At 38.2% G+C, this 17,111-nt stretch overlaps 1 protein-coding gene across 1 annotated transcript in view; it reads right to left on the bottom strand.

Annotated features, from left to right (window-relative positions):
- The window catches only part of COL1A2 (collagen type I alpha 2 chain), a 38,228-nt gene that overhangs the window by 16,941 nt on the left and 4,176 nt on the right, over positions 1-17,111 (bottom strand). The window contains exons 5-26 of the mRNA XM_063151775.1: positions 15,485-15,568; positions 14,155-14,211; positions 12,103-12,147; positions 11,953-12,006; positions 11,606-11,659; positions 11,178-11,231; positions 10,593-10,646; positions 10,264-10,317; positions 8,696-8,740; positions 8,440-8,493; positions 8,293-8,337; positions 6,223-6,276; positions 5,009-5,107; positions 4,882-4,926; positions 4,676-4,774; positions 4,048-4,101; positions 3,841-3,948; positions 2,959-3,012; positions 2,757-2,855; positions 1,842-1,895; positions 1,366-1,464; positions 567-620 (exon numbers count right to left, since the gene is read on the bottom strand). Coding sequence (XP_063007845.1) covers positions 567-620; positions 1,366-1,464; positions 1,842-1,895; positions 2,757-2,855; positions 2,959-3,012; positions 3,841-3,948; positions 4,048-4,101; positions 4,676-4,774; positions 4,882-4,926; positions 5,009-5,107; positions 6,223-6,276; positions 8,293-8,337; positions 8,440-8,493; positions 8,696-8,740; positions 10,264-10,317; positions 10,593-10,646; positions 11,178-11,231; positions 11,606-11,659; positions 11,953-12,006; positions 12,103-12,147; positions 14,155-14,211; positions 15,485-15,568 — 1,419 coding nt within the window. The remainder of the gene's footprint in view (positions 1-566; positions 621-1,365; positions 1,465-1,841; positions 1,896-2,756; positions 2,856-2,958; positions 3,013-3,840; positions 3,949-4,047; positions 4,102-4,675; positions 4,775-4,881; positions 4,927-5,008; positions 5,108-6,222; positions 6,277-8,292; positions 8,338-8,439; positions 8,494-8,695; positions 8,741-10,263; positions 10,318-10,592; positions 10,647-11,177; positions 11,232-11,605; positions 11,660-11,952; positions 12,007-12,102; positions 12,148-14,154; positions 14,212-15,484; positions 15,569-17,111) is intronic.

Below are 17,111 nucleotides of genomic sequence, written 5' to 3'. Positions count from 1 at the left end.
TAAATTATTATTTGCCAAAACCAAATGTCTCTCACTGTTTATTTTGAACTTAACCATTTACTTGCAAGAACGTCACAGCCAGAGGTACTAAAGGTGCTTAAAATTTTAAATTCTCATAATTTTAGTTATTGCAGCACATTCATACTTAAGAAAACTTCTTTTGGAATTACGAACTATAGAAATCTTGCTGATAGCATTTTTCCCAGACAAGATTGTTTTTGGTTCCCTTAAATGGAAGAATTACTAAGTTTCAACTATGAGTTAAAAGGTGGAAATTTACAGGATTAATTAGAAACCATACACTGTGCTATAAGATTGAAGGATAGGGAGTGCTATTTTTTTCTGTTCATAGGATAATGCCACTAATACCCAAGACGGGAAGCTTTCATTTATCCATTAAGTCATAGCTCCCACTGACATGAGGCTAAAAATAATGCATTCCTAAGGGCTTTTCTAATTTAATAATCTAGTCATACTTGCACAAACCAATGCTATCTTATTACAGAGGTTTGGAAAATCTACCTTTTTTCTCTCTGGAAGGTGATAAAGAAAATATAACCACGTACCCGTGGGCCAGCAAGACCAACATTGCCTTTATCACCAGGTTTGCCAGGTTCACCCTGAAGTTGAAAGAAAAAGATATAAAAGTTAGCCAACACTTCATATTAGATTCAGTTTAAACTGCTAAGCAGAGACTTCTCATTGCCAGAAGATTTACTGTAACATTTCTTTAACCCAAATTAAAACATACACAAGCTCCATCTGTCTTTTTGGATCACTTAGATTAGCTCAAAAATATATGTCTTTTCAAAACTTGATGCCTTTATGTTTTGAGATTGTAATTCATGGCAGTCCATGTAGTATCCTAACACTATATTTGCCTGTGTGTGTACAGCAACACCCAGTCCGGGACATGATTGCTATCTGTGGCCTCTGTGGGACATGTAAAGAACTCCACTGAAGCCACTGGTAGCTGTTCTTCTGAATTGAGTGAGCTCTGGATAGTGCTCCATAAATAACAGTACTCTGGAACTGATTTAATGGCCAAACTTGACAGAACTTTTACAGATGTGAATACAGAGAAATTATAAAATGGACATGCTGAAATAATATAATAGACATATATTATTCTAATCACTTCAATTTCAAAATATCCCTAAGCTAATTAAACTGTTTTTTTTTTATTTCTATAATCATATTTTGGATAACTAGAAAATAATTTGAAACAGAACTCTTGAATGTAAGTGGATGCCATCTGAGGAGGAGGATACAGGGAGATGTGTTAGATTAATGATAGAGTTGGGACCCTACAGATTAGTCTGGAAATACTTTCATAGTAATAGAAAGTTTCTGTATTGTACTTACAGTGGGACCTTTTGGTCCAGGGAATCCAATGTTGCCAGGCTCACCTCTATTACCAGCTGGACCAATTGGCCCAACTCTACCATCTGCTCCAGGGAAACCCTAGAAAAAGAAATCATACTCTTAAATGGCTGAGGTAATTTATTAGAGTTCAGCTTTAGGAGAAATATGTACTGACAGGAAGCAAATGTCATTTAACTTTTCACCACTGTTGATACATCACATGCTCATGCATCCCTCCCTTTTCCTCCTTTTTGTAGAACTCTGTATTTCTTCTTCCCTTTTCAGGACACAGGCCTAATCTGAGACCCACAGAAATGAAAGGAAATCTTCACACTGATCTTGTGAGTAATACAATAGAAAATCTTGCTGGTTTTACACAGTTGTGTTAGAGCTCAGTGCTGAGATGTCTGCTTTGTACTATTTATGTCAATCTTTACCATGCAACGGTGTAACAGAATACAAAGCAAGGTACTTACAACAGGACCTTCCTTGCCAGCAGGGCCTGGGCTTCCAGGCTGACCTGGGAGACCCTGAGAAAGGAAAAGTTCCATGATTTTAGAAGGAAACCTACTCACCAACACACAGTCACCAGTTTTTCTACATGCATGCATGCACACACAGATGTGCCAAGATATCAATGTACACTGTTTAAACAGGACTGTAGGTGCTATCACATTTCCACCTGAAGCACACTGACTCTTAATTTGGTGGTGTGTGCTCCCATCCCAGTTGAATATCAGTACAGGGAAGTACCTGTTTTACTCAAAGGAACTGATTTAGGCTCTGCTTTGGAGGATAGTGTGTTTTCATGTTTGCAGATGCCTAATACTCATATGTGCATTGCAAACTTTCTTTTCACAGGGTAGGGTAGGAAGAGAAAGAATAAGGAGTGTAAATGTTGTGAGATGATCATAATCTGGCTGCAGCCCACACCACTAAAAGTAAATGGCTGTTTTCAGTGAAATAATTTGCAAAATAAAAAAGAAATAATTGAGATCAGCCATTTCACATCATTTTAGTAGGGTCTGGTTTCCTTTGAGTTCATTAAAGAGAACACACACACCTTAATTGTGACCATAATGATCACATTCTGTAAATAATCACAAGTGGAAACCCCTTACAGAAGTCAATGCAGTATCCAGTACAAGAAAACTGCTCCATCCCAAGGCCATCAAGTGCTATGTTAACAAAACTAACTAATTTCAATAAACATTTTGACGCTTCTTTATCATTCCTAATAGGGTTTTTTTCAGTTGAATGGTGGAAGTGCCCTAACTGTGGTTAACACATGCTGAAGTTTTGCAGTGGGATTTCTGAATAATTTTGTCCATTAATTGTAAGTAATTTTCTTCCTATGTAGTTCAAACTTAATCCACAGAGTTCGAACTTACTCTTGGACCCATAAGACCAGGCTCACCAGGACGGCCAGCATCACCATTAGGACCCTTAGCACCAACAGGACCACTAGCACCACGGTTACCAGCAGGTCCCTACCAAAAGAAAGAAATAAAATCAGGCAGAGGTAGCAAAAAAGCATTGCAGATCTGTATATAAAAGGTGGTTCAAAAATAGTGACCCAGACAAAAGTCTTACCATGACACCAGCTCTGCCATCAGCTCCAGGGAGCCCACGAGATCCAGGTACACCCTGCAAGTCAACACAAAACAAATCAAGAAAGGGAAAGAAATAAATCTGTTCCTGTGAGGTGTATCATGCCTGCTGGATTTCAGCCTTCCAAGCAGGTCTGTGGAATTTGAGGTAAGTGCAGCTTTAAGCACACACACCTCAGTGTAAATAGCTATTGTGAAAGAAATCCCTCTCACTCCCTCTAGATTTCTTTAAATTCTAATCTGTGTAATTTTCAGTGTTCATTGCAACTAACAATGGCTCTAGCCAGCAGCTAGGATCCCACAACCTGCCCCACAAAGTCCCACGTTCTCTGTAGAGAGTTACTGACTCTGAAATCTTTATCTCTGGAAAAAAAAATCTGGGGGAAGAGCTGCCATTTTTTCTTATTATTTTCCTGTGAATTCTCTTCCTTCATGAAGCTACATGCTTCCTGAAGTTCATGGAGTAGCTTCCTCACCCAGTGAAAAGTTTACTAGGCATCCTTGAAGACACTGAATTGAAAGATTTTGCCCCCCATGATGTGTGAGCCTATTACCACTTTAAGCAGTTAAATCCTATCACAAACTTTTAAGAATAATCAAAAGATAATTCACTAAATATTACGCAGTGGATAAATCAAAGCCATCTCTAAATACTTCAGGGATAAGAGAGTAAACAAGAATTAATGCAAAGTGAAAATGGGTTTGGTCCCAACTAATCAAAAGGTTCAGAACTGAAAATTATCACTGCTTAGAAGCATTAATGTCAATTTAATTACTCATAATTATTTAATTTGCCTGTGGGACTCCAGATTGATTTCCACTTTCCTTTTTGCTTCTAAGTGTGGAACATGAAAAGAAAACTTACTCTCAGACCAGCAGGGCCTGGGGGACCAGCAGAGCCAGGTTCACCAGGGCTGCCTCTCTTGCCTTCCTCACCACTGGGGCCAGGAGGGCCAGCAGGTCCAGCAGCACCCTATTTTGAACAAACAGGGAAAAAGAAGGTATCAAACACTGTGTTGCAGATATTATCAGGCTTTTGATTGAAAAAGCCTTCACATTTTGCCATACTTACAGGCTCACCCTTCATACCACTTTCTCCCTTGGCACCAGCAGGGCCTGGTTCACCCTAGAGTCCAAAACAAAAAGAGATTACAGAATTAAGCATCATTCCAAAAATCTCTCTTCTACCTGGAGAGCTTTCTCATGAATCAAAAAATTCTTTTATCACCTAATGGCATGTCTCCTTCTATTGTGAAAATGGCCAATGAGCATGACTGTATTTTTGACTTAAAAGGCACAAAACCAAACATTTAAAGGTGCTTAGAAATGACATAATTGAACAATGACACATTTAGGGCTGGTTCCTCTACTGAGGATACCCACCGAGGGCCTAGTTGGGAGATTGCTGCCACATCTCTCTCAGTGCTACCAACATGGTCAGAGCTTCACAGTCACACAATATTCTGCATTGGAAGGGACCCACAAGGATCAACTACCCCTTGCACTCATAGGGAGTGCAAAGTGAACCTTTTCAGCCTCAGCATCTAAAGCAAGTAATGAGACACAGAAATTAACCACAATGTTAATTATAGTGCATCAAGAAAAGATGTCTGCACTATAACAAAAGTGTATCCAGAGATCTTTTACAACTGTGGACACTGTGTCTGGTTTTCAAATACATGGAGGAGGAGGTCACTTACAACAAGTCCTCTAGCACCACTAGGACCAGCAGGGCCAGGAGGACCAAGAATACCACGGGGACCAGGCAGACCAGGAGCACCAGCAACACCAGGAAGACCCTGTCCAACAGAGGGGAAAAAGGTATTGTGAACCCATTGTCTTTTCTGCTGCATTAGCCGAATTGGGGTTTTTTAGAGGAAACATGTGTGAGTGTAGTTGTACTTACAGCTGCACCCTTAGCCCCTGGAAGACCATTAGCACCAGGGTTGCCCTGTTAAGAAAGGTAACAATACTGGTTAATTCAGAATCAAAAGTGCACACATCTCACAGACAGAGCCTGGCAAGTTACTCACTGGAGGGCCAACAGGACCACTAGAACCAGGAAGTCCAATCTCTCCTCTTGGGCCAGCAGGACCAGTAGGACCAACATTGCCAGCAGGTCCAATTTCACCCTGTTGGAGAGAAGGACAGAACCCTCCATCAATGTACACAGCCTTATGGCAAGAGTGAAGCAATCCCCTATCAGCCTCTATCATACTTGAGTATTTCCGCTTCAGACAGCAGGAAACCAAGCAGCTGAGAGCTTTTAATGGATTTTAAAGGCACTCAAGTTGGGATGTCTATTTAGGCTCTGTCTAAGGTAATGGCTAAGACAGGAAAACCAGATGCTTACAGAGAAGGTTGACCAAAAAATTAGAATTAGAATTCCAGTCTCATCTGCATCCATGTGCCTCCAGAATTGGCCTGAGGTGCCACAGTGCATGAGACCTAATTGGCCATTATATTGCACTTTTGGATGCCATTTGCATAGATGCAAAATGCAAAATTATGCCTGACCAGAAAGCACACAATAGTGTTCACAATGGAGTAAATGACAAAAAAAAGGCTCTTGCTTTTATTTTCAGAAGGTTGTGTTCTGTAAGTTTACTACAAGAACCTGAATATAATGACATGGATTTTGTGACAAATGGTCAGCAAAATTTGTTAATGAAATATATGTAATATTCTTTCCTCAAATGCTCTGTCCTTCCTTGGTCACTCAAAATATTGAGGCTCTTACCCAGGTAAAAAATGCTAAGATTTGAGCAATAAAGTGAATAATTTAAATTATAGTCTGCAAGAGCAAAATGGTAGTGCCCTAAACCTGAAAAATTTTAATGCAATTTCTTAATTTCAGGGACTTGGAAGTAGTCCAATACTCAAATGCAGCTTCTTCTCCTCCACTATTTCTGTAAAGTGATTTAACTGCTGCCTCACTTATTGATTATGATTCATGTCACCCTTGGAAAGTGTATATAAGTGCACCAACTAGCAAGCAGTAAAAGGGTTCTGTTTTCCTGAACCTGCCCAGCTTCAATCTTCAGCTGTGAAGTAAGTGCTGACTTTAAATTAGCATTCATATCTGATGTTCTCCAAATACAGATCAGGATGAGGATGAATCCCCAGAGTAACTACTAAGAAAGCACTCCTAGTTCATAGAGGATGGGGTTTTTCTGCTGCCTAGAAACTCTGGTTAGCATATTTCATCTTCACTAACAAATGCACCAGCAGAAGCAGATGTTCATACCTTAGCACCAGGAGCACCTGGGAAGCCTGGAGGACCAGCAGCACCAATAGGGCCCTGGGAAGTGAAAGGGAAAATGTTGTGTAAAGGCATTCAGTGACAACAGAAACATCTTGCTTGTTGAAGTAAGCAGATTAAAAAAATGCACATTTACTTATTCCACACATCACCCCCTCAGCACACTGGTTGCTTTTTGCAGTTCAAAACTGACAGATTTGGTTCACTACAAACAGTAAAGAGCCAGGTGAATGCTTAAACAACATTTGCAGTGCAAATTAAGCAAGAATTGGTAAAACCTTGCCTTGAGGCCAAACACCTGAGAAAGAACAAACAGAGGATGAGCAGAGGCAGGCATCTGCAAGGCAAGATGACTGATTCTCCTATGTTTACCTGTTGCTGTGAGATTTATAATTATATTGGGACAAAGTTCCAATGTACCAGACATTACAAGAGAAGATACACTGATGGATTCATAGCCTTCATTTTTAAAGTCATACAAATAAAGAGGGATAGTTTCTCTTCAATTATTAATTTAAAAATCCAACTCATATTGGGAATTGATATCCATATTTTGCGAGCTAATATCTTTCAATTAGAAATATTTATAATAACACTGCCTCACAAAGCCAAGGTAATAAATGTCAGCTGCTATGAGAAAGAGTTGGCTTCAGACATTCTATAATCTACTCTGTTAGAAAGAGGGTACCTGGAATTGTCACTAGTTTTGCATAACTAAGAAAAAAATACCAAATTCCCTTTGGGATACGTTTGAAAGCATAGACTTCCAGAATTTTCATTGCAATGACTTATTTACCTTTTATATTTCAAGCGGAAAGAAGGATAAAACACTATTTCTGTTTTAGTTTTTAAAAATGAGTGTTAGGAACTGCTGTGCAGAATATTTAAGGTATCATAACCTAAATATGTGACAAATAACTTCAGTCTGGGACAGACACTGGGACATAATGCAACACTCTGCCCATTGCGAATAACAATCCCTGCAATCGACAGCTTCAGAAGACTTTTCCTATAGCAACTCAACTGCCTTAATTCAAAATGTCTTCAGCTAAAATGTTTCAGTTCTAGTACATCAGATCTTAGCTGTAATATTTTTATTTGCCTGCAATTTAACTGCCCAATAACATATTTTTTAAATACACCACATGGGAGAACATAAGAGATATTCACAGTCATGCGCACATTCTACTCTGTTAAAGCACAGCAGGTGTTTGAAATGACAAGGGGTTTTAAAATCAACTTTGGCAAAATGGAACCAAGTACAGATTCATCATAGACTATTGAGGTTTTAAAGGTAGGAAGAAAAAAAGCTTATTAATTGTTATTACTATTGTTCTGATGCATTCCAGATTTTTTTCACAGTTTCAAAACTATATCCTTGTACTCATATTTATGTGGCTGAGATAAATGAGATTAATGAAGTCAGGGGTAAATTATGGAAACACTAACTCCTTTTAAACAGACAAATCTGCACTGGATTAGCTCTTAATAGAATAGTTACAGTCAGATTAGGAGAGTTGGATCTTGTTGGCCTTTCACAACAGCTCACAACTCAGGTATTAGTAGTGAATGAAAAAGGTTAGTGCCTGCAGGTGCAAAGCTATGTCCTGTTGTGCATTTATAATTTACAGGATATATATAATTATAGCCATCTGTAACACATGCATGGTATGCATCAGTTAAAAAGCAGAAAGTCTCTTTAGCTTTTGGATGGGAATTATTCTGTTAGACTGTTGGAAACAGGAATTCTGTGCACTGAGTATTTCCCAGTGAGATGTGCTGGAAAACCTTCTCATGAAATCACCAGTGCAAACAAGAGAATATTTGGTTCCTTTTATATGGATGTGTTTAATATAAATCCTGAGAATGTCATAATTTTATCTGCAAAGGGTTTATCACTAATTCTCTTTGTGATGTTCTGATAAGCAACAGAGAACTATGTTAAAAACATCAATACAATCAACTTCTCAAAAGACCAAGAAATCCTCTAAAAACGGGAAAAGAAGCACAAAGCCTAATGGAACCAGGCTGGCAAAAAGGAAGACTGAAACTTACAGCAGGTCCAGTGGGGCCAGCGCTGCCATCACTTCCACGAGCCCCCTGTGAGGAAGAATATGATAAACAGTTAAAGAGAATTGAATATCAGAGGAAGCCACAGCAAGTGGCTGGTTCATGATGACAGACAGATGGGAAGCCACTTACAGCTGGTCCAGGGGCACCTACTCTTCCTCTCTCACCAGGGAGACCACGAGCACCCTTGAAAGGAAAATCAAATGAACTCATTTATATCTTTTACTGAATATAGATATATGGAGATCTTTCCCTCTGCTAGGTCATATTACTATTACATTAGAGTATCTGGGTATCTGGAGCGTTAATAATGACAAATATTGAAGAAAATGCTGGCTGAACTAATTCTATCAGATTACACTTTCCCACAGCAGCAGTGAGTACTTACAGGTTGTCCTGGGGTACCATTTTCACCAGGGGCACCAGGCTCTCCCTATGAAGAAGAAAGTTTGGAGACATGAGTTACTTAAAGGATGCTTTGGACAGAGTGCCTAACACTATCAGAGAGATCTTCAGCTACTGGATCCCACTTTCTGTGTCCTCGGTAGCTTTTATAACACAGCATTGTCCATGTTCCTGCATCACACTATGCAATAATAGCACATCAAGTCCTGAGGGTGCAGAGACTGCAACTGTCCCTGCATACACTGGAACACAGCCAGATGGAATCCTTTTAGAAGAGGAGGGGCAGAAAAAGTTGTGCCACTTGCTCTGCTTTCTTCACCCCCTTTCTTTATGCTGGCATTTACTCTGTAGTACACATTTAAGAGACTGGATCTGGATAGTCAACTACAAATCCAGATCAATCAGCAGCTGTTTTTAGCTGGAGCAGAAGCAGAATGATGCTTTCTCTTGCCTTATTGTAAGTTGACAAAATTCTCTCAAATGGCATAAAATAAGGATCTGCCTCAGGTATTTTTAACTTAAGACCAATAATACTGAGTATTTGAGCAACAGCCATGAATACCTGGCTCGTCTCCCTTCAGTACTGTATTCTCAACAGCCTTCTCAACAGGTCCAGGCTGGTCTACAGTGACAAGATTTGTCATTCAGGTACATTCAGGATACAAGTGCTTGCATCCTGAACATACCTTAATGCACCTAGTCTTAAATGCTGCAAAGAGAGAAAGTTTTTGCCTTCATTGCTGCTTTCAGCATGGTTATATAATGAACAAACTTGATTTAATATGCTGGTGTTTTCTTGCACTCTTACTAGTAACTGTTCTATCCTTTACTTATGTGCTTTTTCTGCTTTTAATCTCCAATGACTGGACAGACTTTGCCAGCTAAACTTTTTCTGAAGGTTAACAACTTGCAAATTAACAAATTGTTATGTTACAACTAAAAACCCTTTAATCAAGGCTACTAAATGCTAAGCTCTTAGAAACAAGCAAGATGGAGAATTAGTATTTGAGTTTTTCGCTGTTATATTAGGAGTCTGTGAATACAAATTATTAAGGGTTTGTTTAAGGCTAGTGTTCAAATGTGCTCTAATTTAAAGATGATAAGCACTGCATGTATCCAAATTTTTAGAAGGAAGGCTTACACTGATCACGCGTCTCACACAGTAGAGTTTTGTAAAAAATGAGATGTTTTCATTTTAGTATGCTTTAAAAAAATAGCCAAATGTAGAATACAATCCAGAGAAGAGCAGAGATAACAAAATCAGCCTGAAGTGCTGCTGAATAGCCAATCATTAAGAGCCCAATTCTACAGCCTTTATTCACTGAAAGCACTAACTTGCTTATGACTTGATTGAGGGCTCAAGACTAAGGCCCCAGGAATGTTTTCTCATGACAAGGTGCATGCATTTGTTCTACATGGATCCACTGACTTCTAGATTACTGCAGCTGGGCAATGTTTAATGGCAACAAGGAAGACTGATTGGACCTCTGCACATCTCTTTTGCTAGGAAGAGCTAAAAATGCATCCTACATTTTTAGATTTTTTCCTTACCTTGGTGCCAGGAGTACCAGGTTGTCCCTTTTGACCATCCAGACCATTGTGTCCCTATATTGAGTAGAAAAATAAATATTGATACATGTTTTCTCTCAAATAGCTTTATGCAAATCCTTAGTTTTATAACAAAACCTTCCTCCCACACAAAATTATTTCCTAATATAATCTTAAGATTTTTCAAAAATAATTAGCCTTTTATATCAGGCAATATTAAAAACTTTGAAGAGGTTAATGCACTCTTCACTTTCAGAGGATTTCCAGGGTTTTTCAATATGCTGCAGTGATGTTAGTCTTAAATATTCAGGCAAAAGTGTATATGTACTCACCCTAATTCCCTTAAAGCCAGGCAGACCAGGAGTTCCAGGGAATCCACGAGCACCCTAAAACACACAGTGCATGAATGATTGTCCTCATATTATACAGTGCAGTTAAAAGGAAAGATGATGACAAAGCCTTTCAATAAAATTAACAAGTAGATTTTGGTCATTATCATTCAAGTAAGGAATAGAATCCAGACCCTAACCTCTCAGGACCAGACTTGCTTCAAGACTAACAGTAATCAACCTGATTTTTCTAGCTCTGAATCTCAGAAATTTCATGCATTACCATGTGACACCACAGCTTTTTTAACTTTCTATGCCAAGGTGGCTGGTTACCTTTTCCTGTGTAATTCCTCACACTTCTCTTACTGTTATGCCAGTTCTGTTACTCATTACTAGCTTTAGTGGGAATGGGGTAGGGGAACAAAATAAGAACATAACTATATGACATCCCTGCAGGTAAGGGCTGAAATTGTATTAATCCATATAAGGAATATTACTAGACTGTTAATGTGGTGAAATTCAGAAAGACTGTTAGGTTTCATGGATTAGTGAACTGGTTTGTATTGTACCCAGGGGATCACTACACACCTGAGGGCCAGCAACACCCCTCTCACCAGGTCTTCCAGGTTTGCCAGGGTGACCCTAAAAAATGCAATAAAGATGTGCTAAGAAGGAAAGCTCTTATAAAACAGCAACACAAACCACTAAAAAAAAGAAAGTACTTTGGCAATGCTTCTCTTTTTCTATAAATACAGGGAGATTATTAACTTTCAAGTTTTCTTCTCCCTGTATTAAGGAAGTTAAATAATGCATTTGGAGTGGTTTGGAAGTTATCCAATTTTCTATGCATTTCCAGCATACTGCACCTCTTGTACCATGAAATAATTATTTCAGGGGTTTATTTATGTAACAATGTAAAAAATATGGCCAATAGAATGCTTAGCTTAACAATTATCTGGTTGTTAGGGCTGAATCCCCACCACAAGAGAGATGAGTAACATTTAATAACCACTTACATCTTCACCAGCCTTTCCTGGAGGACCAGGGGGACCACGAGGACCCTGGGGACCCTGTCAAAAACAGATTGAGAATTACTTGAAGCATCAGTCTTCATATACATCTTCCCATTGTTTTCTGACTCGTGTTGGGCCATAGTTGGAGCCTAATTGACTTTGCACTTTATGATTCCAAAAGGAGAGAGCCTGAATCTGAGTTCAGCTCTGTTTCTGTAACAGGATCAAGCAGGAGTATCCAAACATTCAGAGAAGTGCATGTGGGTAGGAGGAATGGGCCTAAGCATTACAAGCCTACTTTGGGGTGCTGTTCCTAATGCTAGCAGTGTCTGTGTGTGATCTGTACTTACTGTTTGACCAGGTTCACCAGGCTCACCAGGAAGACCTTGGAAACCAGGAGGACCCTAGAAAATGAGAGAGATATTATTGGTTTCCAAACAAGATAATTTGTAATTTTACAGGTATGTCAATGTCAGCAGGAGAGAGAAGACTGTACTCACAGGGGGTCCAGATGCTCCAGGTGGGCCTCTGGGTCCCATTAAACCCTAGGGAAGGAAAAACACAAGATCTTTTTAAAAACGTCAATTATATAAACTCATCTATGACACAAATTCCCAGCATTCCTAAAACATGGTTAGCATCACAGTCTCCATTGTGCAATGTTCTAATGAAATTAGAGGAAGTTAAGAGTTCTGCATGAATTTGCCCAGGCAGACCAAGTGCAAACATCTAATGGCAACAAAGCAGCACAGAATCCAGTGGGATGATTAGAAATGTACCATTATGGCTGTGAGCTTCAGGATTCATCTTCTTAACTTATTCTGGCCTGTTAGAAAGTGAACGGCTTCATTCTTTTTTAAATTCTTCCCTCTACCTTTCCTGTGTAGAAATGTTTAAGGATGAGGGTCATAACACATCATGAAAGGCTCTTACACATATGGTATGTTGTGTGTACATCTATTTCCCATAATTACTTACTTCGATTTAAATATTTCATTGTTTTCTGGTGCAGATTAAATTCTTTTCATATCACTTGCAAAAGAAGTCACTAATACAGTTTCCTTGACATTATTTACAATTTACAAACATTTTGAAAACACAGACAAATCACTTCTAAAAAGGAAATTTCCATAGACTGGTGCTCTCTCTTAACAGTTATCTTAAGGCTTATTAAGCAAGCAAGCAATTTGCAAATTGAAATTTTAACTTGGACTTCTATAGTCCAAACAAATTATTTAGGAGACATTTCAACAGAAATAATTATGTTTTAAATTGGTTTTAAATCTTTCTCAGAAAATCTTTCAGATTTTCTCATTACAACATTAAAAACATATGCCATTTTCAGTGGTTTATGTAGTTTTTCCATGAGACTGAAAACCTTTTATTAAGAGGAATAAATGCACATTAATTACAGGCATTTACTCATGGAAGAGAAAGCAATTGTGGATACAAAAATATGCAGTAATTCTAGGAAAAATAATGGTTCCTAGAAGTCTGAATCATATGTGCTGCATAAACCCTGTGAATTTCTTCTCAAATTAGATTCTGTAACTACCTTTCCCTTCCTGAATTTTACATATTATTTATGAAATAAATATGTGAAACTTAAAACTTCCTCATCTATGTTTTCCAATTACCTGTCAGACACTGAGGGCAGAACTTCATTAAATGTACTCCTATTTTCTCTATTTCTTAGCTAAATGGATGCCAAAGTATTTTCCAAAATCCATTTAATATCAGAGTGTTTTTGGAAGTAGAAGCAAGCACTTGACCCAGAATAATCCTGGTCATTCTTCATCCTGCTGCTCACCCATCAGATGCACTATCTGTGATATCAGAGTGTGTGGTGAATTCAACCCATATTCTGCTACCTATGTGTACTGACAATATTTGCTAATGTAAGGAAGGGTTAGAAATTCATATGAAGTGGCAATAGACCCATTAAATTCCATTTGTATATAGTATACAGTGAATTATAAAGAATCCTCCTCAGAACAGCCTTACAATACCAACATTACTAACATTCAGATGATGAGAACCAAATGTGGTGGCCAATTTCCTAAAAAACCGATGCAATCTAAGGGTATCAAAAGAGTTTACAGCCATGGAGAAAAAATCATCACCAACTGGAGCCAAGATGCTGAGTTACTTTTTAGGCCTGTGCCTGTTTTAGAGAGCAGCTTTACAGTAAAAACACAATCTTCTGTCTCAGTATGGGTAAAGTAGTACTACCTCAAAGTAGATGTGTTATCTAGCATCAGATCATGAGATTCATTGACTCATAAAAGTGTGGTCAACAAACAGAGTTAAAGCACAAGATCCAGCAGTGTTATATTCAAGATAAATATACAGATACAAGACCATATTTCAAGCCCTCAGACTAAAACACTTATCATCCTATATTAAAGGATCAGTTTCCAGTCTGAGCCAATATATGATCAAACCACTAATTTTAACACTATGTTTTTCATTAACACAGCTGAATTAGAGTTAAAGGAAAGTCCCAAACACATTATTCATGTGAGTTATCAAGTGCTGTGTCATATACCTACCATAGGTCCTGGGCCAAAATCTGCTGCTTTAGATGGATCATATTGGGCAGCGAAGTTCTGCAGACAATAAAAAGGTTGAAATTAAAATTCTAAAAACTCTACTTTAAAAACTATTTATAATCAACATTCTATAATAAATATCATCTGATTTGTTATACTTGCTATGAGGTTTGTTAATGCAGCATACATATAACTCAGTAAATACTGCCTTATTATAAATACAATTATATTCACTTGTTTCCAAAAAGACTTAATTTTACTGGGAAGGCCCTTTCAAACCTAAATGTCACTGCAGACGTGATAGAGAGACATTAAATAGTGTGAACTGAAAATTAGGAATGTAAATTCAGTGCTCATTTAAAACTGAAAACTTTCTTGAAACTCTCAAATTATTTTGCCTAATTTCCAATGAGGGAAGTTAAGCAAGGCAGTGAAAAATTATGCATAAGTAAAATTAATGTGCCAGCCCTGAGTAGCTATTGCATGAGGTGGGCCCTTCAGTTTCAGAAATATCTGAGGAGCATGAAGCCTCAGAAACACTGCAATGGATTTTAGGTATTTTATCAAAATAGAAAAAGAATCTCCACAACACAATCAAACTCCCTTTTCTTGCTTGTTTCATTAACATATTAAAATAAAAAAAAAAAAAACCACAGTGAAAGCAGTTTGATATTTGCAACTAGCAAAATAAAGTTTTGAAATAAAAATGAGTATTCTTCCATGCAAAAGGACTTACTAAACTTGATCAGTACAAGACTGTCTATGTCTTCATGCTGCCTATGTAGCTAATGTCAAGCAAAGAGTTAAATTCAGCATTCTGCAGAGAATACAGGATGGGCGCCAGTACACAAAGTGTGTAAGCACAGCCCATTTACAGGTCTGCAGTATGAATACAGATAAAAAAAATCCAAAGGAAAATACAATTCTATAGCACTTTTAATTGATTTTTAGCTTAAGGAGTCATCTTCTTTGCTGTCTCCTGAATCCAACCCCAAAGGCTTCTTTTCCCCCTCTACTTAACGGCACTGGTTTCATTTAGTTGATGCTTAACCCATAGACATTATTGCTGTGTAAATTTAATGCTAAATAACAGGGTTGATTTGCTCTTCTTCCTAAGTCCCTGTTGAATAGAGAATCCAAATTTTCCATGGAATATATACGCTCCAAGGAGGGTTTCATTGGAACCGGGCCATCAATTTCTTATGGCTCGCAAAAGAATGTCTCTTCCACTCCTCAATTCAACAACAGTGCTTTCCAGCAGATATAAATTCCATCTTGGTTGCAAAGCACAGCTTAGGAGTTCTGGTAATAGAAAGTTTGGATGCCTTACTCCGCCAAGACCTGGAGGACCAGGGGGCCCTGGAGGACCTGGTAGACCATCTTCACCATCCCTGCCTGGTGGACCTGGGGGACCCTAGAGTCAAAAAGAGAATTATACGGTGAAAATTGGAAGTGGCTGAAGAAGTCTCTGATGTGGTAACTTCACTAACAACCAGGCACACCCTACAGCAGTGCTATACATTTCAATAAATAGTTTAAATAAATGCTTAACTTGAGAAAATATATAGTCTGATTTTGTGTTACCTTGCTACACCTTGTATCGGACAAGTACTGGAGCTTTGTATTTGAAAAGATTTACAGGGGCAATATTGGATTTACACTACCAAAGCATAACATCCAAACTGGGAAGATTGATCTTAGGTGACAAACTTTAGACCTGGAATCCCAAGTGACCCATGTGGACCCACACAGCCCAGCAGATGCTAATAGTGAGAGCCTAAAGTTTTACCAGCTGAGGATTAGAAAGGTCAGCTCTACTGATATGAGTTACCATGGATCCAGAGTAAGTCCAAAGCCACTTTTTTAATCAGTATAGACAATTTACTGGTATAATTTCAAATCCAGTTAAAGTTTAGCAGTGCTCTTCTACAGATTTTTTTATACCATCCATCTGCTACCACTGTGAGAACTTCTTTTATGACAGGTTGAAGTTACCTGTGTTCAGTCCAGTAACATTTGTCCTTACATATTCTTTCATCCCCAGTACACAAAGCTGGTCAAGTTTTGGCATCATGGCAATTGATGTATTTAATTTGTTGGGTTTTTTGGACCCAGTTCAGTACTTAATGAAATCAATAATAAATGGATTTCTAAAGGAGCAGAATTAGGTTTGTTGCCTTCAGAACAAAGAAAGCATCTCCTTTCATTAAACAAATTTAGTTAGTGGCAGCCTAAAGCAAACATCCAGCTGACCACAGTGATAGTGTTCCTAATAGTTTCCATCACATTTGTCAGCACACTATGATCTCAGAAATCTTTAAGAGCTCCCTCATCAGTACTATAGCATTTTCATTTTCAGATGACAGAAAAAAAATACATATAACTACGCACAAACCAGATAAGTATGTGAAGTTCAGAACACCACTTTACAAAAAGCAGCAATGATGCAGAAGCAAATCAGAAAAGCAGATATGAGCAATATGAATGAACATTACAATTAAATTATTCAACTGTCCTTATTACTTTGGTTACTTTTACGGTGTAACATCCTCTTTTACTAGCAGAAGGTAGATAACAAATGCCCAGCTGCCAAGAAAAGAGCTTTTCCAAAACATCATTGGAGGCACAGATAATGAATTACCCTCAAAACTGGCTTAGTCTATTCAGGTTTTATGTAGAGAGCTAACCCATATGCCATATTATTCAAAGATTACATGTCAACTTTTCCGTCTGCATTTCCATGTGTTAATTCCCCTGTGAACAGCTGGAAAAACACTTTTCAAATCATCACTTGAAGAGCTAGGCTGCCCTGTGATCTCAACCATATCTGCTCAGGCACAATGACCATAATTAGACTGGATTTGGTACATATGTAACTTGGTTTCTTTGTTAAATAAAATTGCACATACAAGCTTCTACAGGTACAATCATTTGATCTCACAGAATGCTTAAACTTA

This window comes from Melospiza melodia, chromosome 1 (genome assembly GCF_035770615.1).
Source record: "Melospiza melodia melodia isolate bMelMel2 chromosome 1, bMelMel2.pri, whole genome shotgun sequence".
Lineage (NCBI taxonomy): Eukaryota > Metazoa > Chordata > Aves > Passeriformes > Passerellidae > Melospiza > Melospiza melodia.
Note: the sequence above shows the minus strand (reverse complement) of the source record. Positions and strands in the feature narration are given on the sequence as shown.